General features: G+C 45.2%; 1 protein-coding gene across 2 annotated transcripts in view; it reads left to right on the forward strand.

Annotated features, from left to right (window-relative positions):
* Positions 1-24,944, forward strand: part of SLC35F3 (solute carrier family 35 member F3) — a 190,537-nt gene that overhangs the window by 119,412 nt on the left and 46,181 nt on the right. Inside the window, exons 1-2 of one of the 2 annotated variants that reach the window (XM_072857987.1) lie at positions 5,981-6,056; positions 22,984-23,308. In XM_072857987.1, the coding sequence (XP_072714088.1) occupies positions 5,981-6,056; positions 22,984-23,308 (401 nt within the window). Of the gene's footprint in view, positions 1-5,980; positions 6,057-22,983; positions 23,309-24,944 lie in introns of those variants that run through there. The other variant, XM_072857986.1, reaches the window with a different exon arrangement.

Raw genomic sequence — 24,944 nt, forward strand, 5'->3', positions numbered from 1 at the left:
ATGACAAACTGCAGGAAGACAAATGGGCATCTTAAGTGTTTTACTGGTTTGTTTCTTTTCAGTTTCTCCTGTGTTCCCACCACTAATATCAAGAAATGCTATCTATTTTAGGTAGTCTGATTGCTGTATTTCATTATAGGTCACAGATCCTAAAGGTAAACCTTGCAGGTGGCCTCACCGAACAATCACAGATGCCGCATTTTGGACCTGAGCCACCTGGTCCAAAAGTGGGCAGTTCGCTTAAACTGAGGCAAAAGTAGAGAGGCAAAAGTAGAGAGGCAAAGGTATAGAGCCAGTCCGCTGAAGGAGCTACGTGGGCATCATGTAATTGTGACAAGAGCCATGCAAATTTGCATTGTATTCATGGGCCGTTCACCTTTAAACACCTGTTCTCAATCTACTGTCGGTCGTGGGAGACCCAGTGGCCTTCAGAAAATGAATAGTCTCTGTCATATTTCTCCTGCATGTCCATTTTTGAGAAAGTATTGCCCTGGGCTAATACCAGTGTTCATTTCCCCTGTGTTGCCAAAGACAATGAATAGTGAGACGGAGAGGCTTTGGGATGCCCTAGACCCCCGGCAGTGTCAGACAGGTCTGAAGCAGCTTGGCAAACATCTGATTCCCTTGTAAATGTAAGGCTTCGTTCACAAAACTTCACAATCCCATGCCTGCCCGTGGGCACTGAATTAACTTTTCTTTAAAATTCAAAGTAACATAAAAATTGACAAAATGTTTCCCTCCAAAACATGGTTAAGACATGAATGTTTCCTGTCAAAATCCTAAAGCACAAGTCTGAAAATTAAAGTTATACAGTCCAGTGTTGAAATTCTGAGACTTAAACTAGCTTTTTCTCTTACATTTTGTGGAATTCACCAGTATTATTTGAAATGCAGCTGTTCTTTATGGACAAAACCAGGAGAGCTTCTCAGAAAATATTGGAAACAGTTAATATTTTATGAGATTTGGAAATGAAACTCATCAGTGCTGTCTCCTCCAGTAAAACTTACAGCAGTTATAAACAGAAGGTTAAAAAACCCGTGAGGAAGATATTCTCACCAGGACTTTGCCTCCGTGTCTAGGAACTATTGGATATATGGTCATATATACAATCTGCAGCTTTTATGGACACCTCAGATTTGACTGTTATCTGTAGCACTGTATATCTGATCAAATTTGAAGAGAAGGCATTCAGCCATAGCAGTAATCTGTAGCAGTCTCTGTTCAGTGCAGGCTGGTGAACACCTCTAGCCAGACAGGTTTTAATCCTTCCTCTTCCTCTTCATGTCTTGTGAATTCAAGACATGATACTGAAAGTAACTGAACTGTTTTGGAATAGGGAAGATTGGAAAGACGTTGTCCTTACAGCTAGGCTAATATTGCAGAGAGTCTGTGTGTAAATTTGACAAACATGTGAATTTGTTCTGAGTGGATGTTGTGAATGTAGGAGGCATGCAAACAGAGTAGTGGTGGACGGTCACCAGGCAGCGCATCTAAATGCAGATTTCAGAATGATTTCAGGACAGCAAACATCAGTTCCAAAATAGCTCTTATTTGTGTTGGAAATGTGCTTTTGACATCTATGGTTTTTTAGTTGAGAAATAAAGACAGCGTAGAAAGTTATTAGATGGTAGTCAAACAAAACTAACACAGCAGTCAAGTAGAACAAGCTCCTCACAAACAGACCAATAATTATTTGTGGAGAATATCACCAAATCACTTCATGATCTGTTCCTGACAGATTGTGGGCAGCGTACATTTCGTGCATGTATTTGACTCCTGGCAGATGAATTCATTCTGGCATGAGATGGAGCCTATTAGGAAATTGGCTACACAAGTAAAAGTCCACACTCCATTTCCTTTAGGGTTGCTAAGCACAACAATTATTGCCCTCAGTGGTAAGGCAAGCACTTAAATTAATAAATGTCCTATTAATGAGTTTACTAAACACGAAAATGTCTGAACTGGAAAAATACCAACTGTGCATGTTACCAACTGGGCGTGTGTTTCATGTTGGTTAAACAAACTAGCTAATAGGATAAAAGTCAAAGCTTGTAGCACACATAACTACGAGAACTTAGTTTTGTCTTCAATCTACCTTTCTATGTGAATAAGAAATCTTTCAGAAAAGTGGTGATGATAGATGAGCTTAAAAGCAGTATGATGCTGGGTGTTAGCACACTCATATATAGGTTTATGTGTAAAAAACCCAAGCCAACAACTATAATTTCTTGATCTAAAATGAAGAAGGGTAGCTGACTGTAACAAAACCAGTTCCATCAAACTACAGATTCTACAAATTCTTCAAACTGGGCAAATTCTAACTATCTCATCCTGGATTTTTAATCCGATCTTGCCTTTTTCACATGAAGCATCCTTGCTCTTGATTGGAAATGAAAGTCTGCTTTCTCCAGTTTTCAAGCTTTGAGAGTTTCCTCTCCGCATTTGTAAGGTCTCTGCAGCCCAGACATCCACCAGCTTCTCCTCCGTTGCCTCTTGAATACGGGAGTGGTGTTGTAAAGGAAAAAAGCCATAAATTTGACTTGAAATTTTACCCTGAGTGCATCAGTTTTGCATTGCTTATACTGTAGGATGCTTACTGTAAATTAAATTAAATGTGATCCAGCAGCAAATGTGTTAAGGCTTAGGGAGGTGGGGAGGCTGCGGCGTGATACAAGTTACAGAAAGTAACAAGCCTGCTGCCAAGTGCTGCTCTCGCTGTAGAGCCCTTGGAACGCAGTCTTCAGGCACCCTAGTCTTCATTAAACACAACTTTTTGTCATTGTGATAGGTGGCTGATCTTTTTACACACAGTGTAAGACAGGGACCTAGTGTGGATCTCTGGTGTAAGTGTGTGCACCTGTAAGGGCAGCAAGAGAAATCAGAGACTGACGGAGTTAAAATGCTCTGGGATCAGGGTCGAGCAGAGCCGCATCAGACTGCATCGGCCCCAGTTAGCTATACTTCACACACGCATTGGGCAAAAGATTTCCAAAAGCCTGCAACTGGTTGGATGTCCTGTCCCCAGTTTGAAACCAGTCTTAGTTGGATACTAATAGTCCTCGGTGCCGTTGAAAGCTTCTCTGGGGTGACTAAACTGAACACCAAGGAGAGGAGTCTTGAGTGCTGTGGTCATGCAAGGCATCGTCAGAGGAGGAAGGAGGACAGGAGGTTTGAAGGCTTAGATGCCTCCTAGCTCTCTCGCAGCACCAGCTGGCAGCGGAGTGCCAGTCTCTGCTAAGCAGGGCACTTGGACACCACCCTCATCGAGGCAAGCAGAGCTCCAGCCAGCTGCAGGAGATAGTTACTGCCATACAAGTCTTTGACGTTTGGAGTTCTAGGCTTAAATAAAACATTGCAAGCCTGAAACATGTTAACAACTCTACGAATCCTGCAATATGAAATATATGCAGAGTTAAAATAACATGCCGTCAAAAAAACCCAACTTGTCTTGTTTTCAAATTGATTCTCTAGGTGAGCAGCACCATTCTCCAAGTAAAATAATGTACTTACTGTGTCTCTCCTTTAAAAAATAAGAAGGCATAAACTTTGCAGAAAGGAAAGAGTATAAGTGCCCAGCCAGAAAGACTTTTTAATAAATATCCTTTTAATTCTTATGAACGTCCCATTGATTACAGGGTAATAGCCAGTAGAGAAGTCTGATTGTCCTGCCTTGCGCAGCCATTTACCTCTAGGAAAAGAAGGTTAAATTTGGATGTAAAATGCTGATTTATTAGTTTCCTGCTTACATAGCAGAGGCTCAGATGATCCTGGAAGCTAAGCTCAGAGCAGAAGCCAGCCAGGGTCATCCAGGTTCTGTTCCTCATTGATGTTACTTGGTCATCTGAATCTGAGGGAGTTGCTTACGTCCTGTGGCTGTATTTTACCCACCCGCGAGCCTGAAGTTTCTTCACAGAGGCAGTGTAAAATGAATTAATATTTTATAATGTGCTTTGAAATCCTCAGATAAAAGGCACTGCAACATTGCAGAATATTTCATGGACAGAACCATGCAAGATGAGATCCGCCTCTTTTTATGTAACTTCTTTCAAAGATCAGAAACTAATTGGACTCGGAGATGAAATGGTGCAGTGAAACAAGATGGACCTACGGTTCCCAACATGCCTATGATCTGTAACATCACAGGAAGCTTAATGGATCGGATAATTATACTAAGAAGGCCTGGAAATCACCATGAAAGCCAGGGGTTTTTTTTCATTTGACCAAGCCGAGCTTTTGTGGTCTTAGCACTGAGCACATGAATATACTCTCCAGAAGGCTCACTTTGAAAGGAGCCTAATGATGTTTTTTATAAAGCTCATCCCAAAGGCTGACGCGGAAGAGGCATAGGAAATGCAAACCACCCCTGAGCTTCATCAGACTGCAGATCACCAGATGAGACCTGTGCAAACTAACAGTCCGGATCTGACCCACCAAGAAAGCTCGCCTCTTAAATATGTAAGAGGTGTGCAGACGGCACAAGTAAGGTGGTGTTTTCCCACGGTTTGCTAACAGTCTGTCGGGGCTGCTTTTCAATAGCTAGTATTTATATAATTAACAAATATTTTGGAATGTTTGTGGAGTATTGATGGCTGCCCTGTCTTGTTTGCAAAGTACACTCATTTTAATTTGACCAAATCTTAAGAAATGTTGAGTATTTGCGTCTTTGCTGACGCATCTCATATCTGAACCTGGTAAATGGGCCAAGTATTTTCATACGCACAGAAGAAAGCACTAGGAGTAAAGGGTGCCGAGCTCACCGTGCTCAGCATCTTGTGAAAGCTGATTCTTTGCTTATAGCGATAGAATCTTTCTTACGTGTTTCGTATTTATTCATTAGAAGCTGTTCTCTCCTGGATCCCCTTGCATTAAGTCTTGTTAATTAATACCAGTTAGACTTTTGCAGATCAACAGAAGGGTAAACCTACCACACATTGTTGGTATGTCATGACTGGGGGTCTTAAAATCTTTTTTTTTGGGGGGGACTGGGGGAAGTAGCAACCATAAAAAGTTGCTACATACAAGCAGCATCCAGTTGTGAAATACCACATTCTATCTAACTTGTGTGTAGGTATGGAGGTGTTTTGTTTCATGCCTCAAAAAGAAGTTGGTAAGCTGTGTTAAGAAAGCTGTAGAGTATGCTACTGCAAGTATTGGAATATTATTGATAAATCAATGGTGTATCCTCGTCCTGAACGCTGCGTCTAATTTTGGTCTCCCTCTTAGAAAGGACACAGCGGGAACAGAAAGGCTGTGGAAAGGATGGTAGAAATGACTAAAGGCACGGGTGAAAATCGACCCAGAATAGTGAAGGAGAATAAAGGAGGGATGCAATGCGGGCAAATAAAAGAAATGGCTTGGAGAGTGTAAATTATCCTTTCCCGTAAGACAGTAAGAAGGGATCGAAGCAGACCACGAAAAGCCAGGAGCCCTTTTCGTGCGGTGCAGTAGCCCAGCGCCCGCAGAAATCGCCGGGGCCGGGAGCCCGGCCCGCTCCGGGGAGCGCTGGCACAGCAGCGGGGAGCAGGAGCGGCGGCCGCAGCCGCATTACGGTCCGGGCTCCCTGCGTGCTCTGCCGGAGCGGTGCCCGGGAAGGCGCCCGCGGCCCCGGAGCAGGCACGCCGCGGACTGGCGCCCCGAGGCCGGACCGCGGGGCGGGCGCCGCCCGGGGACTCCGCAGCGCCCCTCGCCGCGGCGTCCGGGCGCCACCCCGCCTCGACCCGGGGGGCGGCCCCGGGAGCCCTGGGGGGCGGGCGGGGGGGGCCGTGCCGGTGACGTCGGGTTTGCAGCAGCCCCGAGCGGCAGCGGGCGGGCGGGCGAGCCCCAGCCCCCGCCGCCGCCGCCGCCGCCGCCGCCGCCCGGTGCTGCGGCAGAGGGCGGCGGGCCGGGAGCCGTACCGGGGGAGCGCCGCCGAGGAGGGCTCCGGCGGCGCCAGGATGTAGGCGCGGGGCGGCGGGGAGCTGCCGCCGGCGACGGGCTCGCCATGAAGAAGCACTCGGCCAGGGTGGCCCCCCTCAGCGCCTGCAACAGCCCCGTCCTCACCCTCACCAAAGTGGAAGGTAAACGACGACGCTGGGAGCGGGACGGGGGTACCGCCACGGGGGTATCCCGGGGAGACCGGGTACCGCCTCGGGGGATGCTCCGGGGCCACCGCGTACCGCCACGGGGGATGCTCCGGGGAGACTGGGTGCCGCGGCAGGGGATGCTCCGGGGCGATCGGCTGCGGTGCCGGGGCGATGCCCGGCGGCGGCGGGGGAGCTGCGCGGCCCGTGGGCGGGCGGCGGGGACCCCCGCCGCCCGCCCACGGGCCGCGCAGCTCCCCCGCCGCCGGGCATCGCCGGCGCCCACCCCCGCCCCGCTCCGCTCCGGCTCTTTCCTCCCCCACGCTCCAGAGGCAGAGCTCTTCTCCTGGAGCAGCCCTCGGGGCCCGGGAGCGACCTCCAAGCCCCCGGGCAAGTACTTGCCAGGCGAGACCCCCGGCAGGAGGGAGGGAGGATGCTGGACAGATTTGACCCCCGATGGGAGGGACACAGCCCTGTGCCCCAACCATCTGTCCTCACCTCTGGTGGCCAGTCCAGCTGCATGGTAGCGGTGGGGTTGGGGCTCTGTGCCCAGGAGGGACATTAGGAGCCCAACAGCAGAAGGGGGTTGGCAGACCTTCAGGGACCACAGGGGCCTTTGGAGACTTTCAGGGTCCGTGGTTGGGGACCTTGAAGAGGGCAGTGATGTGCTCAGGAGGGTCTCACAGAGAGCTCTGAAGCTCTGGGCATAGCCCGTGGCGAGGTCTAGGGTGAGGAGCTGTGATCCTGGGCAGAAACCTGTAGGCCATGTCCTAGAGAGGCAGAGCAGGTGAGATGGAGGGGGTGATGCGGAGGCAGGAGGAACAGAAGGAGGGTGCAGGTTGGGAAGAGGAGCCCACCTGAGGGGTGGATACGGAGCTCAGTTCCTGAAGGAAGGGCAAGGAGGAAGCCACTGGTTTGGGGGATCCACTGGGGGATGTGGGAGTTGGTTGAGAGAATGGGGTTGGCGAGAGGGGGAAGATTGGCTGAGAGGAACGGAGGGAGGAGAGGCAGAAAGGGATGAGCAAGATGAGGCAAAGAGGAAGAACAACTCAAAAAAGGGAATGATTCAACAGTAAGCGGTAAAATATGAATGTGAGACTCCAGAGAAAGCTCATGAAGAAGGAAAAAAAGTAATACTGAAAAAATGAGCAACAAAGAAAGGAAAAGAAAAAATGGTAGCAATAGCTCTGTGGAGGAGAAAGTGAGAAAATGCAGAAACGCCCAAGAGGGGGAAAGGAACTAAAATCAGCAAGTAAAAGTGGAAAATAATCAGGAGTACCTGAAGGTTGTTATTTCAGTTCATGGAGAATACAGCTCTTGCATTCCCCCAACATAAAAACCACCTGCTGTAGAGATCGGAAAAGGGATCTCAGTTCTCTGACCGAAAGAAGAGCATGCCTGATCTTCATTACACTATAATTAGAATTTTACAAAGCCCTTGGAGTTAGCCCCGTGCACAGTAGAGTGTTTCTGTCAAGGTTTGCATTAGAGGCTTCTCTGGGCAGGGAGCATGTCTCCATTTCTTTGGTGCACTGCACATGCTTTATGAATCATAAATAATAATAACCCACCAGGTTCCAGCTTTGAAATGTGGGTCATCTCATTCCTCTTCTACCAGTTCAAATACAGTTTATTACCTACCTTATATAGAAACAGAAGCAGCGCAATCTTTCCCTGTGCCATAAAATCGAATCCTTTCAAGCGTTTCCATGTCTGCTCTGCATACCAGCTCTCAGATACCCTATCGCTGCCCACCAGGGACTTTGCTGACCTAGTTGGACTTTTCCTTCTTTACTTCACATTCTTTTTTTCCTTTATAATCAATGGCAAAATCTAAATTGCCTTGATGGCATATGATAGGGCCCAGAGGTTGTACAGAGGCAGGTAAGAGTTTCCTTTGCTGTTCGCTTCCTTTTAATGAAACAGACTGGCTTTGTTTGAGGGCTTCTCTTTCCAAATCAATTGACAGCATTTCCTTTCAGACTACCATTGACTAATTTTGCCAGCTGTTGTTTAGAGCCATATGAAAAAGCCAAGATGTAGTTATAGGCAAAAATAAAGTGTGGCAGTGGGCATACTGTGGACTACTTGCTTCCCTTGGTCTGGCTGCTGTACCTCTAGCAAAGGTTTGCCTTCCTAAAGTTCTTTGGTAGCCCAAGTCCCGTGCAAAGGCATACCCAATGCTGCAAGAACAAGACAGCAAAAACTTTCCTCTGCTTCGTAGTTATGATTATCTTCTCCCCTATCAACCACCATCAAAGCATTTCAAGGATCTTTGGCAGAACCACTAGGAATATGTTTCATTCGAGGATAGTTAGCCAAGAGGAGCCTTTCATTGATATGCATTGCTGCAAAGCCTTCCAGCATTCCCTCTATTTTCCTGTCGGTGCAGTAGCTTCTTCGCTTTAAAAGGGAGATAAGGACTTTGCGCGCCTTCAGAAGCGTGACTGCCATTTCGAATTATTTCAGAGATTGAATCATCAGTATGCACTGAGCCTGCTGTACCAGCACTTTTCAAGACAACTGTATCTACATGCATCACTCAGGCAGGCAGTAACCATACCATGTGTTTTCTGTGCCTGGTACCATTGCACACACTTCATATTTTGAGAAAAGTAGGCTCAGTGCCTGCTTTGTGCTTGTCCATCTCTCCGTTGTTGTTTTTCTCACCAGTTTCCATCTGTGCTGCAGTGGCCATTCCTCTCAGACCGGTCAATTGGCTGGTTTCTCCCTATTTGTACCTGAAAGCACAGTGTACTTTGAGGACTGACTTCCCTTCCATGGGAAGGTGAATATTTCCATCCCCTCTCCGCATCTTGGGGTCTTCCCGAGACAGGTGACATCAACTTTCATGAGCAGCTGGAGGACAATCACCTTGCCAGAGAAAAGCCATTCTCCACTTAATTAGCCCCTACTTAGAGCTACTTATTCCCAGGCTTCCAGCACCAAAGAAATGGTATTGCAGCCTCCCCAATAGCAGTTTCCTCTGCACGGTCAGGAAGAGTGACTGGTGGTATTCAAAGTTGCTTATAATGCAAATGATACTTCTCTGCTTTCATTTATTACATGTAAATATCTAAACTGAGTTGATGTGGAACCAGATTCTCCCACATGCTCAGCTGGAGTAACCTTGTCTCCATCACTGGATTTGCAGGGAATTTGTACAAGTGCAAATGAGAAATTAATTTGGCCTTTAATATATTGCATGCCTGCAGGGAATTCACCACAAGTGTATCAGCACTGTAATCACTTTAATAATAAATCTTTTTCAGTTCTTTAGCAAGCACAAACTGAAGATCCCCAGCAAAAACTTTGATGAGTGGCAGTCTGCTTCCTTAAGATATACAGTTCTTATTATCTTCATTTTGCAGATGGGGCAGCCGAGAAACTGCAGAATGAAGCAACTTGTCTAAAAACAAGCAGCACATCTTTTCACAGAGCAGGCGAGAAAAGACTTACAATAGATATGAATAGATCCCCAAACTTCCCACACATGTGTTCTGGCCATGGGATGGCACTTCCACAAATGGATGCGACAGAAGTGTGAGAGAACTCCTTTTACTGAAGTCAATGACTTCAGGTTCCTACTAAGACTTCCTTTTTGGGAAATAAGCTGAAACGCTGCATAAATATATCTCCGGATAAATACTGTGTAACTATTAGCAGTGTTCTGCTGGTGGCATCTAAAGGTTTTGGTAGTCAGGCAGCACTTGTTTGTACTTGGAGCACTAGGACAGACCCTGTGAAAATTTCACCCAGGAGTTGGCATTTGTAGAAGCAAGAATTGTGCCCACTGGTCTTTTTTATGTGAGGACTGTACGTTACAGAAATATGCAGTGCTCGTGCGTTCTAGAAGACAGAAGCAGCTGGAGAGCAGGAGAGGCCGGTTGTTCGGTGGCTCAGCCAGGGCTGTGGGTTTGTGGCCCAGCCGGGGCTTGTGTGTGCTTCCCCACTGAAGTGGCCTCCGCAAGGAATGCGTGCTGGCTTCTGCGGGGAGTAATTTACAAAATGTTCGCTGTTGATCAGCCTGTCTTCCTGCACAGAAGACAGTCTTAGATGTGAACATTCACGATCAGGGCAGAGACCATCAAACCCACCTTGTGCTTGCTCCATAGTTGTGGTAGCAGCTTTTGCTCACTCCTGACCGGAGCTGGGATGGAGTGGATGATCTAGGGGGGGGAAGGTAATGGTAACAAGCTTGCGCGCAGCTACCAGAATGAATGGGGGTGTAAATTTGCTGTGTACCTGCTTCTCTATGGTACCTGCCAGCACGCGCTCTGTTATTACAGGGTAAAGTCAATGTGACTTACTCCCCTGATGGAAAAGCGGTCCCCTCTTCCATGTTTACATGTGGGTACTGAGTATTAAGTGCACATAGGCAGTAATTACACTCTGGCTTTGCCCCAGGGCAACTTTTGCCCAATTTTCCTATTCCTTGCAGTATTTTCAGTTAACACAACAGCGTATTTGAGCAGATATCCAAGATCTTGTTCCAAAGGCGTGAGGAGTTTCTTGTTGCATAACACCTGGCTCCCTTCCCAAATGGCACCGTGCTTTCTTAGGCTTTAAACAGCCTCAAAATGAGCTGCTCTTAGCTGTGCTAGGCTTACTCACTGGGGATTCCCACCAGCTCATCTTTGATCGTGTCCCACTGGTTATTTGGTATACCATCTCGCCTGTGCAAACTCATAAGCTATAGGTTTGGAGGTGACTCATTACTTCTGCACTGTATGTCCCCTCCCCAAATGATACAAAAATAAAATGAGGCCATTTTGATGCTACTAAACTAATGCCAGAGCAGGAGCTTTAATGCATCACGAAGCAGAAAGAGAAGTTATTAAAGATTTATCCAAGCTTCCTTACTTTAGTGGCTGAAATGAGCCAATATGTACACACTATGGACAAACAATAGTTTCATTTACAGTGACAGAATTTAGGAATAACAGCAACCATTGGATCATCTTCTCAGACCTTCTGTACATCACAGGCCATTACATTTCACCCACTTATCTCTAAATGAAGCAAGGTGCATTTTCTAGTAATCTTGAATCAATTTAGGCATTTGCTCTCAAAAAATAAGCAGATTACTAATCCATCTATTTAATTACAGATTTCTCCCATGAGAAGTTGGAACAAGAAGTAGTAAAAAAAAATATTAAGTCACTAGAATGCATCATTCATCGTCTCCTATTTTAATTTTATAATTCTTGTAAAAGAATAGATCATCATAGATCATAGACTATTTCAGTTGGAAGGGACCTAAAATGATCATCTAGTCCAACTGCCTGACCACTTCAGGGCTGACCAAAAGTTAAAGCATGTTATTAAGGGCGTTGTCCAAATGCCTCTTAAACACTGACAGGCTTGGGACACCGACCACCTCTCTAGGAAGCCTGTTCCAGTGTTTGACCACTCTCTCAGTAAAGAAATGCTTCCTAATGCCCAGTCTAAACCTCCCCTGGCGCAGCTTTCAACCATTCCCATGCGTCCTATTGCTGGGTACCAGGGAGAAGAGATCAGCACCTCCCTCTCCACGTCCCCTCCTCAGGAAGCTGTAGAGAGCAATGAGGTCTCCCCTCAGCCTACTCCTCTCCAAACTAGACAAGCCCAAAGCCCTTAGCCACTGCTCATAGGACATGCCTTCCAGCCCTTGCACCAGCTTTGTTGCCCTCCTCTGGATGCAGTCAGGGACCTTCACATCCTTCTTAAATTGTGGGGCCCAGAACTTGCTGTACTCATAGTACTTGAGGAGAGGTTGTATTCAACCAGCGCTGAATACAGCAGGATGATCACCTCTTTTGACCGGCTGGTTATGCCATGTTTGATGCACCCCAGGATGCGGTTTGCCCTCTTGGCTGCCAGAAATTTTGTCCCTTTCCTAATGGTTGACTATTGTAGACAGCAGGATTTGTAGCAAAGGAGCAGTTCAGTATAAGAGCCAGAGTTCAGAAAAGACTAGTAGTTCAACATGAAAGTCTGTGATAGCTCAACATGTATTCCCCAGCAATTTGACAGTTATAAACCTCATATATAGCATTATTTGTGTTGTAGCTTTGCTAGCACATTATACTCAGCACAGCACTTATATAGGAAGCAGCTTCCTCCACTTGACTGGAGTACCATCGGCAACCTTTAGTCCACAGCCCAGTTAATTTTTGTTGATTCTAAACCATGAGATGCCACTGCAGACCTGGATAGCATCCTGCGGAAGCAGGAATTTGGCAAGTAAAAGAGTAGATTTACTTTGTAATCTTCACTGAGTTTTGCTGACAGCCACTGCAGCAGAAGATCAAAGGCAACAGGAAAGAAGACATTTTTAGCAGTGCAGAGCTGGCTTGCTTTTAGGCAGAGCTGCCTACCAAATGTGTTGGCACCATGTATTGGAGAAGCCAGGTACCACCTCTGATGTTAACTGCCCGGTTTCAGGAGCTTGGATCCACTCTACCTGGACATAATGCAGGGGTACCTAGCCTGGAAATTTTGTGAATCCTACTCAAGGCATGATTTCGCCATGGGATCTAGCACCCTTTGGTTATACAAAAGTTATATGTTGACTCTTCTTGAAGTAATAGCTGAAGCAAAAATACATTTTGCTCAATATCACTATTTCTGGCCAAAATCGTCCTCAAACAACAACAAAAAAGTGAGCCCCGTAAACCTTGTAATTCAGTCATGGAGAATACAGAAGTGAGGAAGTATGATCTAGAAATGCCTGTTCCACAATCACCTCAAATTCCCTAGTGCAAGTCTCAGCAAGACTTGCATTTGTAGCTGAAAAAGGCATGAGTCTGTCTTCTGTAGCTGATTGAAACAAGTGAGGAATAGCAGGCTGCAGAAGCCTTTCTCGCTGAAAAGAGGAAGAGGCAAGTATCAGAGAGAAAATAGAAACTAGAATTTTTGCATGTAATGTATTTTTGCTCGGAGTTATACTGAGTGCCTTGGTGCCAGCATGGGTCTAGCCAAACCTAGCTTTGTTATTAAAGGAGACCCAGCTTTTGCTGATCTTGCTGGTGAGAGGTGAGGAGGCATCCTCTTCTTTCTTCTGGTAGATCCTTGAGCAGCAAATCATGTGGGACTTCTCTGGATATATGTATGTTACTCCAACCACTGTGAGCACACTCAAGTCCATGTCAAGTCCACTCTAATATATGGTTATTGGTTGACAGAGAACGGATACTCCAACTGTCTTGTTCTGAACTTAGGACCTAAAAAAAGCATTGTGTTTGAGGTTCAATAGCAGGTTAACCCTTTAGCTTCTAAAAGAACAATCCATTGGAGTTAGAATTCAGCATGCAGGAAACCAACGGGCTATAGCAAAATCTTCTGTCTAAAACTGTGTTTACTTGAAAGCCAAGCAGCTCTGAATTTTGGAAAGCCCCATAAGGGAGAAAGAACATCACCTGGGTTTTGATAAAATACAGCTAGCGTAGCCTCCACAGTTAACATGAATTCACTTACCTCTTAAGATAATGCCTGTATATATGTACTGATATAAATGTGCTATTTGTGTTAGTATAAGTAGTTGAATTCCCTTGGAGATAAAACTATTACTCAAGAAAGATGTGTGGCGCTCAAACACGTGGCTAATTAATACAGTAGTTGCCTGCAGAGAATCCAGTTTGTTTCTTTCACCAGAACAGACAATCATCTCTCAAACCTTTGTTCAGGGTGAAATTTGCACAAACTCTGATTAAAATTTGCCCAGAATACAGTTTTGGTCATAGCTCATTTTCGTTCTAATGGAAGTTCTGCTTCCACAGAGATGCTGGTCTCTTCAAAGTCAATGGCGAAACTCCCAGTGACGTCGCCAGGTAGCTCACTGTAAGCTTCAGTCCAATTTTTATTCAAGAAAGGAATGCAGAATAATGAGAAAAAAAAAATCTCTTTTTCCTTATTATCAAGAATATGTATCTCATAATCAGGTTTATTCTTTACGTGCTTTTATGGCTGTTACTTTCCAGTATCACAATGCCGATACTGTAATAAGCGCCCAGTATCTTCCATTTTCACTCTGGACTCCAGTTATGCATTCTGATTAATAATAAAAAGGACAGTATTTAGGGGAACTCCACACCCCACAATATGGAATGTCATATTTTAATAAGGCCCATTTGAGTGCAGCACTTTTAATAGAATTTCTAAGCAGTTGCCTCTGAAGATAAATTAAATGGATTAAAGTCCAAATTGCTGCAGTATGGAGTTGATAATTTTTCAGCTCTCTCTGGATCAGTAACAGGAATTAGAATATATATTTTGCAGGAAGCCTTGCTGGAGTATTTGACAGAGGAAGAAAGAAATATGTATGCTAAGGAGGAGAATTTAGCATATCTTCCACAAATGTGTGCAGATTATTTAATTCCAACTCTTAGTAAGCTTAGGTATAATATCTAGCACAGGATAAAACAGGAATTAATATATGATAACCATTAGTGATAGAAAATGCTATATCTGTAAGGCGTACTTCAGGATTTGGGAGTACCTGTTACAAGAAACTTATGCCTATTTGGTACAAGTTAAGCTATATGGATGATCTGGTGGTATCAGTGATACGGGACAGATTTCCACAGACAAGAGGACAGGAGAATCACCTTGTTTGCCTGTGAGCTAATAGACCTATTTCCTACCCTGTTGAAATTAAGGTGAGATGATCAGATAAGGTCGAATATCCTGCATAGATTATTAAAAGTGTTATTAAAGTAACACTTTATTTTGTATAATTAGTTAATTTATATTATGAATTCCAATAGCAAAAGAGGGTCTGAACTCAGACTGCATTCATCTTGCTTTGAATCTGTGTTCATGCAGTTTTCCCCGTTTCCAGATACCTACGTCCTTTATTCTGTAGCCTCAAGCAAATTCAGACCTTCTGACCTAATAGGTTAATATCGTGGTTTTGTTCTTTAAAATAACCCCTACTGTGGATTCTTAAACTATCTGCTGTATTGATTTATTCTTAATTTAGTCATGCCATTCCATGATCAAATTAAGTAAAATTATTTTAATCTGTTCCTGTAAAAGCAAAGTATTTAAAAGTGCTTTAAGAATTTAAGAAAGTACTTTAAGCTTCTACAGTTTCCCCAAAAAATCTATATGTGCAATGCTATTTTGACCAAATATTCTCATTTAAAAACTGATTTAATAAAGGTTTATGAGGTTTTGTCATTTTTCAATTACGATACATTAATTGGTATTTATTAAAAAATATAATACTGGTCTGTTAGACCTTCAGCACTGACCATGGTTGGAAAGTTGGGGAAATGTGCAGAGACAAACCCCAAGTCATTGCAGCGCTAAGCGTTGTAGTCCCACGGGGACTCACGGCTTCCCCGTAGGAACCCAAGGGCAATTTCCTCAAAAATCACATGCACAGCCACCATACGGGGCCCGACCAAAGGTCCATCTGGTCCTGTCTCTAGCTCAGTGGAATTGATCGGGAAGGTGTATTTTCTCGCTTGAGATGCGTCTCTCGCAGTGTGGGTGTGCTGACAGCTGCAGTTTCCCCAGATGTAGGAAACAACTTTTTTCTCTGTTTTCTGCTTTGTTCCTAGTAATTTTGGGCAGTTATTTTGCTTCTTTGGCTGCTCCTGAGCACTGAGTTGCCCTTTTTGTGGAGCAGCCTGTGAAGAGCTCAGGATCCCCGGTGGCAACGGCCAGAGCCCATCGCTGCGTGCGCAGCAAGTGAATTGTTTACTCCCAGCTGTACCTCTTTATCGGCACACTTCTCCATCTGCCAATTTACGATCCAGTCGCATAGCCTGTCATCCCTCGCAGCTGGCCCTTAGCCCTCCTGACCTGCCTAACTTCGTGTCGTTAGGAAACTGTCACCTCATCGCTCGCCCCCTTGTTGACGTTACCCATGGTTATGGTGAAGAGTGCGGGTCCCACAGCAGACCTCCGCAGAGCTTCAGCTACTCCCCTCATTGCTGTATTTACTCCTCACTGACTTCCTATCTTGTACTGCGTCTTTTATCCATTCCAGCACCTTCCCTGGCCGCTTGTTTTCTGTAAGGGCCTTTGGAGTGGGGTTTTGTCAGAAGCCTCTTAAAAGCCTAGAAAGAGAAAGTGCATGTCCTTTGTCAATGTGCCTGTTGACCCCTGCCAAAGGGCAGCGGTGAGGCTGCAGGATGAATCATCTGGCTTGCCTGGTAGGTAGCGCTGAGCAGAGCCCTGTGCTTTTTGCCGTGCTAAGATGCCCGTTCCTCACTATTGCTCACTCTCTCTAGCACTTACCACTCTGTTTCAGAGTTGAGTTGGCAGCTAAGTGGCTGAACCCTTTCCTTCTAAAAGTGGAGGTGGAGCGTGTGCTCCTCTTCAGTAGCTCAGTGCATAGAGCCGCCTCCCACCCCCTGTGCTAGAAGGAGCAGGGATCCCGTCTGTCCAAGTGGGTGCTCTAATCCGCAGACCTTCCAAGGCCAGGGGAACCCAGATATCAGCAAAGCTGGTCTGCTCAGAATAGGAAACACACTTATTTATTGGGAAAGCGTGAAGTGAGGAGGTCATTTGCCCAGAGGAGAAGTGAGGCTCTAGGCCTTGTTCCAATGACTACTTCAAATACAGAATGGAAGTATTTCTTGGAGATGACTCTTAAAATGAGAGATGGAAACTCTCAAAGGTGTCTTTGAATCCTGACAGGGTCTGGGTGTAAGAGAGGCACAAACCTGCTTAGGAGTCATGGTGCTTAGGCATGTGCAGGAACAGATTCTTTGGCATCTGAAGAGCTCTAGTGGGGTTGGGAGGAGGATACAGCTGGTGCAAGCAGCCTTGGCAAAGCTAAAGCTAATTTGTAGGAGTGAATGTCCCTTGATGCAGAAGTTAGGCTGTGCGTGCTCTCATTACTGTTCTGTGCAGCAAAGACATAGGCCTTTGGAAAGGTTGATACATGGAGATTACTGGCTTCCAAAATGAAATATGAACAGTTCCTTAAAACCAGCTATCAGGATGACTTGCGAAAGGAGAGATCATCGTGGACAATGGCATGAGAAAACTGCACTAGCTACTGGGTGATCTGCCAGGCGACAGATGAGTCCCTAAGACCTCACTCTTTAACCTGACCAACTGTGAAGAAAATGCCTGGGCAACATATCTGAATAAATATCATTTCAGATTTAGACAACTACAGTGGCAATTAGAGACATAAATCACTTTGTGGATTTGGCACTTCATCTTCTCCTCACAGGATGATGCCTCAGGTATTTTTTAACAGCTTAGCTCAAAAATCCTGGACAGTTAAATAATGCATAGCTAGTGTGGTAGACAGGAATGGGATAAAAACACTTTGAGGAGTTTGGGAGTCTGCTACTGAGGCAAATAGTATTGTGTGTCTGGAAAACCACCACCAGAAGTCATTGTGTGTGTTCTTAGGTATGTGTGTAACTGGTAAGTAATTGTGTTGGAACTAATGGTCTCCCACTGATCTCTCTGTGTAGTAATTATTGGGTGAAGAGGAAGTCACACAGCGTTCAAGGTTGTGAGAATCTACCTTGTGTAGTGTCCAGCCCCATCTCCCTGCTTGTCACGGGTTTCTGGAGCTCTAACCACGCTGAGGGTCAGGCGCTGTCTTACAGGACTTGCCTCAGCTCCTTCTCCCCTATTTATGATAAGCATATAATAGTTTTGCAAGCTTTACAAACTTGTTCTGTGCAATGCCCAAGCAGCTACAAAACGTTTGAGAGGCTGGCAAAATGGAAATGCCTTGAGGATGGTTCATTTGTAATTGTCACAGAGACCTGTGAGGAGTCTTCCTTTTGTCAGAATTTTTTCCAGAAGCCTGATTTAAAGAGCTGTTTAAGAATATGCTTACACTGAAGCACATTCATAGCCTGGAGAAGCTGGCGGAGTTGTGCATTATCATTAGGCACATGTCTCAGGCCCTAATAGGCAGGACCTTAGTCTGTGAGGGTCACTTTCTCACTCTGAAGGGTTAGCAAGGGCACCCAGCACTTTTGTAGTACTTCTTTCGCTCATTTGCCGACTCGGTGGCAACAGCTAAAGCAGTTCATTTGTGACAGCTAAGTATGTTTGTGTGGCGGGGCCCAGCTCTGAGCCAGCCAGTGCTGTCTGCGGTGGCTTTACTCGCTGTTCCTGACAGCAGCGGTGGAGAGGTGGGACTCGTCTCACCCAGCTTCAGACACCTACGCTAGAGACACCTACTGCTGAGCTTGTCGCTCCAGACTGTTTAGAGCTGGTGGAGAGAAACAAGCACTTGGAGAGGCTGATTCATCTGGCTTGTTTTAATCGTCTACTTTAGGAGGAGATAAACCGTGCTATGGAAATGTCTTTTTTCTGTCTACTAACTATGCAGAAAGTGTAAATGACTGTCTCAGATATACAAGTCTGCACAGCAGATGTCTCAAACTGAGAAAATGAATGCCACCCTTGGTTTTTAACAGTATCACATTTTTAACATAGACAGTGAGGTACAGTGTGGTCCTATGGTAAGCCTTTAACTGGCTAGCTGTGCACAGGAGTCTTAAGCCTTAAAGCACTTTTGAAGTGGTCTGGACAGGCTATTTAAAGGTGTTACCTCTGCTGGGGTGGATTTTCTCTAACCCAGTGCAAGTATCCGTAGTCAGTAAGAAAGGACATATCATCTAAGGCATCTGCCTTACGTGGGGTGTGTAGTGCCTTCCAGTGCCTGTTTTTCTCCGTGGCCTCAGCCGGGAGCGTGGAGTGAGTAGCTCAGTGAGTAGCTCAGTGTCCCTACCACAGGTATCTGAAGTCAGCTGAGAGGGGTCTCGCCCGTAATGGAGGAAACATAAGGACAGCTGTTTTCTGGGGTTGGGGATCCCTGAGGGTAATGGCATTGGCGGTTGCATTGGAGGTGATTTCCTTCCCTTGCTTCTGAATGCCACGGGAGAGAGGTTGGGCTGAAAGGCAGGGAAGAGGAGTGGTTCCAGTTGGGATTTGTGAAACAGGAAAATGAATGAACAAAAGGAAGAATGAAAAGCCAAAATTAGTAAAAGCAAGATAGGCATTTTCCTCTATCTCAGCATCTTGATTTGATCTTTTGGGGGATACAGTAGCATACAGAGCAGTCTGCTGCAAGGAGCAATGGAAGAAACCCATTAAAAGTCTGGAGGAGGACGTCCAGAAATAAAATTCTTTAATGTCCTGCCTTATCCATTCTGAAAATACATTTTGCCATCTTTAAATTACTGTGTATTCTGTTGCCAGCTGGCCCTTGTGCAGTGTTAGAGAGTGAGGAGCTTCTCATCCATGTGTGGGTTTGATGTCACCCCATCTGTGCACCGGCAGTTTGCATGAGGAGAATGTCCCCGTGGGGACATAGGGACTGGGCAGGGAAAGCTACAGCTCTGGGTGTTACGCGTGCCAGCTAGCAGCCAAGTCCCCAGCACAGTAAATGAGAGGATGAGACCACATGGGTGTATATCATCTGTAGCATCCACCATTTCCAAAGACAGTCTGGCTTTTGGGGGCAGATTATGTCCCAGGTATCCTCCAGGAAAGTGCCACATCCACTGGGAAAGGCTGTGCCCGTTTGACATCTAGCCCTCCGGCAGCACAGGAAATCATGAGGGCATAGCACAGTTTCACTGACAGATACTACAGATACTGACAGATACTACCAGTCTCAGCCTGTAACTGTTAATCACCAGGACAGTGATTTTTACCCCAAAATATGGGGCCCATCATCATGAAACCCATCATGCCTGGGATAAGTTTTTACTCTCTCCAGCATGGAAATGCATCCAAAGAATGAGCATCCCTAGAAATTTAAGCCTGAGCTGCAAGATCACTTTAGAAGTGATATATGCAGTATTGTCTTTTGCTGAAAGTGAATGTTTCTGTTGGTGTATTTAACACAAAATGAAATGTACCTGGACAAGTCATTTTGCCTATGGAGCAGAGAAAACATCAGTGAAGTTTAGGTTTATTTCATAGGGACTAATTGCCACGGAATAGAGTTAAAAGGCAGTGATATTTATGCAAGCTGTCCGAATGAACTGCAGACTCATAAGTACATGCACAGTACAAGGGGGAGCAGGGTGGGCGGCTTCAGCCCTTGGTGGGGAGGAGATCCTCACCGCAGTGTCTGTTGTGGGCTGTCCACCAAACACTGCATTATTTTATGTCGAGCGTTTGGTGCATCAGATGGTATAGTTGTGATTTTCCCCCTTTTCAGTGAGTGCCAAGACTGCTGGGCCAGAGGGCCAGACATGTTACCTTGCTGTCTCAGTGATCAATTCTTATTTTAGAAAAAATAACACAGCTTCAGCATTGTCATTCAGAGCACCGACTCATCTTGGGATATCATATACCCTAGTGCCTTAAGGCATATTCCCTAGTGTTAAATATCTTCAGCAGGAGGGGGTTAAATCCTGGTTTCCTGCTTCCTGGGGGAATAACGGCAGAGAAGACAGGGACAGCGGGTACCCTGCGAGCTGTCTTCTAGAAGGAGGAACATTTTTGCCTGCCTCTCCAAGTAGTTTCAGAGATGCAAACTGAGAGTGGAGGAAGGCTCTTCCCTGCATTGACACAGTGGCACAAACCCCTCCTAAGCTCTCACTTGGCACCCTGGCTGCCTGGATTCCTTTTTTCTGTGCCGATTCTCCCTGTGGTCCGTGGGCAGGGCGCTGGAGTTAGGGTGTGCGAAGTGTTTGGTGTTTCAGTGACAACGCCCCGTAGAAAAGCTTGAGAGGAACGGAAAAATTCAGTAATCATTGCGGGACTTGTGTGGTGGATAGCAAAGAAAGCACTGGCAGCTGTCCATTGCGTGGCAAAGTTAAAAGAAATGAATGTACTGTTATTTGGTAAGCTGAACCCTGACCGGTCTGCGCAGCGGGTGAGGCAAGAAGCATTAGTTACAAGCAATGATGTAAAGCCTAATGACGTAAAAAGTATTTAAATGATTTTGAATGAGCTAAGGGTTCACAAGCAGCCCTCTTTTTTCAATTCTACCTTCTTCTAACATTTAGCAGGTAGCTTGTAACCTTTCCCTTACGTGTTTGATACAAAGCCGCGTTAACTTTGGGTAATTCATTGGCCTGCTGGTGCATCTCCCATTACGCGGGAAGCTACCCACACAATCTTCTGTTGAAAACTGAAATAAGTGGAGGGATCGGCAACATCCCCATCTCTCTTAAATCCGCTCAGAAAGACTAGATGTTTATACCTTTGCTGCTGTACATTCTTTTTCAATTTCAAGATATCAAACAGAGGACACAGTTTTTCCTGTTACAAAATACGGCTTTACTAGGCAAACTAATGGTACTCTTAGCTCAGATCTTATCTGTTTCTTATCAATTTCTTATATGTAAAGGATAAATTAGACAGTTCTCTCCATCAGAATAAACCTTTTTTAATAATGTCTTAGCTCATATAAATACAAAGTTAGGTTAAGCTGAAATAAGAAGCTTTAAGACATTTTCCATTCCAAATACTGATTCTCACCAATATAAGGAAGGACTTCTTATGTGCAGATCTCTTTTAGTCTGCCTTGAACATACATAAATGTTTGGCAATTAAATAGAGCCTCTCATTGTCCTGGCTGTACTTATATTTCTCTTTTAACCTTTCAATGCATGCCATCACCTCTGGACACTTTTGAAGTTGTAGGTTCCTGGCTTTCAACATGAATTACTATTATACCCTCCTTCAAGTGAATGGACCAACTAAACTGAAGTCAGCCTTTAACAGAAATCACTGCTGAGTGTTGCATGTGGCTGACTGACGGCTTTATCGGGTGTTAAATGGGGTGAATTTAAGGAAGGCAGGTGAAAGCCCTGAAGGCAGGGGGCTGCTGCTGAGGTCTGCCAGCACGTTTTGATCTCTGTAGGAGCTGAATCACCTAACCTCACTTTGCTCATTCATTCGCAAGCTGGATACAGTATCTGCTGATAGTGGTACTACAGCAAGGCTATAACAATTCATGTTTAAGGATGTAAGTAAAGGGGCAAGGTGTTTTAGGGGAGAAATTACCTTTTCATTAAACCAAGTGCTCTAATATGTGAAGCAGACAAGCTTTTGGAAACATAAGCCTGAAGGAGGTTTTGATGGCTGTCATGCAGCTGACTTGAAACCAGACATATAGTGGATGCCATCTTTAAAAATTATCACCTGCTTTGTATAGTGTCTGTAACTGGGCTGATGGGTGCTCGGCTGATGGCTGAGGAGCCGCCTCTGCTTTGGGATCCTGGTCGCTGGGATCAGCAGTAAGGCATGTGTGAAGCTGAGCTTTCCAGCAGCATCCCAGGCTCAGTTATACCGGGGCGAAGTTCCAGTCCATGTGCTGGGTCGCATTTGGTGCAGGACTCAAGCTAAAAAAAGTTAGGGTTGCCTAGTCTGAGATGCTCTTCAGGGCAGCCTGTGGGTTGGTCTGATTTTTGCCATCTGGTTACGGCCTCAGGAGAGCTGTTTTGCTAGGGATCACTGAAATACTCGGTGATCCCAGTTCCGTATGAATCGTGCTACTTACATTGCAGTGACCATGTTTAACTTCAAGATTAAATACATTGTCACCTCTCTCCTTTTAAGAAACACCATATTCCATAAGCTGCTCAATTCCACATTTTCCAAGACAATAACAATTCCAAGTGTTGTTGTAATCCCCTTTGCTGCTTTATTAAACTCAATGCTGTATTTTTCATTCATTTACACATCCTAACAGCATCAGTTTAAGTGGTGTGTTAAGCCTTTCTACGTACATCAGAGCAACATGTAATTTTCATTTCCATTTTACCCAGTGGCTTCTAAATGTAGAGGTGATAATTATTATTTGCATTGTAATTACGCCTCAGTTGAACCAGAGGCTTTGCAATGATCTAAAAATGAAGGACATTTTGTGTCAAGATCTGATGGGGTTTTTTGCTGGTAAAGCTCCACATGACTTCGGAAGGGCCTAGGATTTGAAAACTAAAATGCAGCCTGTATTTCCTTAGTAAGCCTTGTGTTTTCTTCTCCCCAGGGGATGAGCGCTCCCGGGAGTCTCCAGCCCCAGCCGAAGCACAGATGCAAGCCGGGGCGGAAGGCGGTGGAAGGGTGAACCGCTGTTGCTGGAAATGCTCCGTGACACAACTCAAGAAGATTTTCTGGGGTGTGGCCGTGGTCCTGGGTGTCTGCTCCTCCTGGTCAGGTTCAACCCAGCTAGCAAAACTGACCTTTAAGAAATTGGATGCACCCTTCACTCTAACGTGGTTTGCAACAAACTGGAACTTTTTATTCTTTCCTTTGTATTATCTTGGACATGTTTTTAAGTCAGCTGAAAAGCAGTCTCCAAAGCAAAGATACAGGTATGGGAGCTTTTGTTTTTTCTCCTGTGGCTCTTGCATGCTGCTCTACCTCTAGCGGACATTTTATTCAGATCAGCCAGTTAAATCAACTTGCATTTGCTTTCCTCTTCAGGTTTGTTAAAGGATGTTCTGAATTAATTCTGTGTCCTGTACTAGGTGGTATCTTACTATTCTTAATACGATTTCACTCCAACAGTAAGAAATCCAGGTTTATTTCCGATACATACAAGTCACACAATGAAACTCCGCATTTTCTGCAATTGCTTCTCAAGAGTTTTCTGTTCAAACCTCTGTGAGCATAATTTTTTTATTAGTATCTTCTTCCTCTACCCACAGCTGACTTTTATGGCAATCTGAGTAAGCTAAGTAAGCTTTTCTTTTCCAAACTCAGGACTAGTGCAGTGCCTTGAATAGCCAAGTAAAACGTATTGCAGTATTTTCCTGGCATTATGCCCCTGACATCAAAGGCCAAGCTGTGATCCCAGTTAAACTCGAGCTGTTGTGTTTATTTCCGGGAGGAAGCGCAGTCATAACCAAAGGCAGCACTTTGTCTTCAGCACACCTTGTCTTTACAGCAAGCCAAACCCACAAAGCCTGAAGCACTCATGGAAAACCCTGAGTGCCCATCTTCTGAGAGAGGCTGAGGATGCTCTGGCTGCTTGAAGGACTGCCTCTTGGTGAGCGCTCCTTCATCTCATCTCATTTTGGCCGGAGAGGTGTCTGGGACAGATGGGATGACTCAGCCATCAAGATGTCCCATGTCAGAGAGCTTCCCCAATACATGGAAGGATGTGAACAACATTTTCCCCTTCTGTTACACTGTGGGGCTCACAGCCTTTTAATGACGTAGCTGGGAGAGTAAACAGTAAGAAGCACACACTTCCCAGTTTCCAGCTGTGCAGCAGCAAGGTGGAAACTCACTATAGGAAAAAATCCAAGAAATTAACCCAGGGTACTCAGGCAATGCTCTACCTCAGATGACTAGGGTTAGGGTCATAAATGCTGAAATCGTGCTGCTTAGCCATCGCTACAGGTTCTTCACCTTCTAAGTCATTCAGGGGCTGCAGATAAAGGAATTTCACTGTTCACTGCAGGTTCTAGAGCAGTATCCAGAAATTTTAAAGGCATTTTCATAAGATGCCATGTTACCTGCACTTCAGTGTTCAGTTTGTATTTGTTGTTTACTCCACAGCAAACATGGTTGCTTCAGAGATGAGAAGCATGGAGGTTAGAGAAAGCAACAGTTTAATCTAAAAAAACCAACAAATGCTAGCCCAAAACAACTACCTTTTCGTTTCTTTGGGTTTTAAGTATTTTTCTTTCCAGCTGCTCTCAGATAATGTTTTAAATACTGCTGAATTCTGGGGTGAGCAGTTGTGGTTCGCCAGATCCCTGGGGTTAAACCCGGAGCATTATACTCTTTGTTGCTGCAGTTAATTGATATGGTTGGTAGTTTTATGTTTTCCATTTAATTAAATGATGGCTGACTTGAAGAGCAGGTGCAAGCCCTGCAGCCTGTTTGGGATGCAGGGGGACATCATTACAAGTAAGCTTGCAGCAGGCTTAGTATTAGTAACATACGTGCATTTGTGTGTCTGACCAGCAGACTGAATAAGGTTAATTTGCAGAGTTTTTT

The sequence above is a fragment of the Ciconia boyciana genome, chromosome 3, assembly GCF_034638445.1.
Source record: "Ciconia boyciana chromosome 3, ASM3463844v1, whole genome shotgun sequence".
Lineage (NCBI taxonomy): Eukaryota > Metazoa > Chordata > Aves > Ciconiiformes > Ciconiidae > Ciconia > Ciconia boyciana.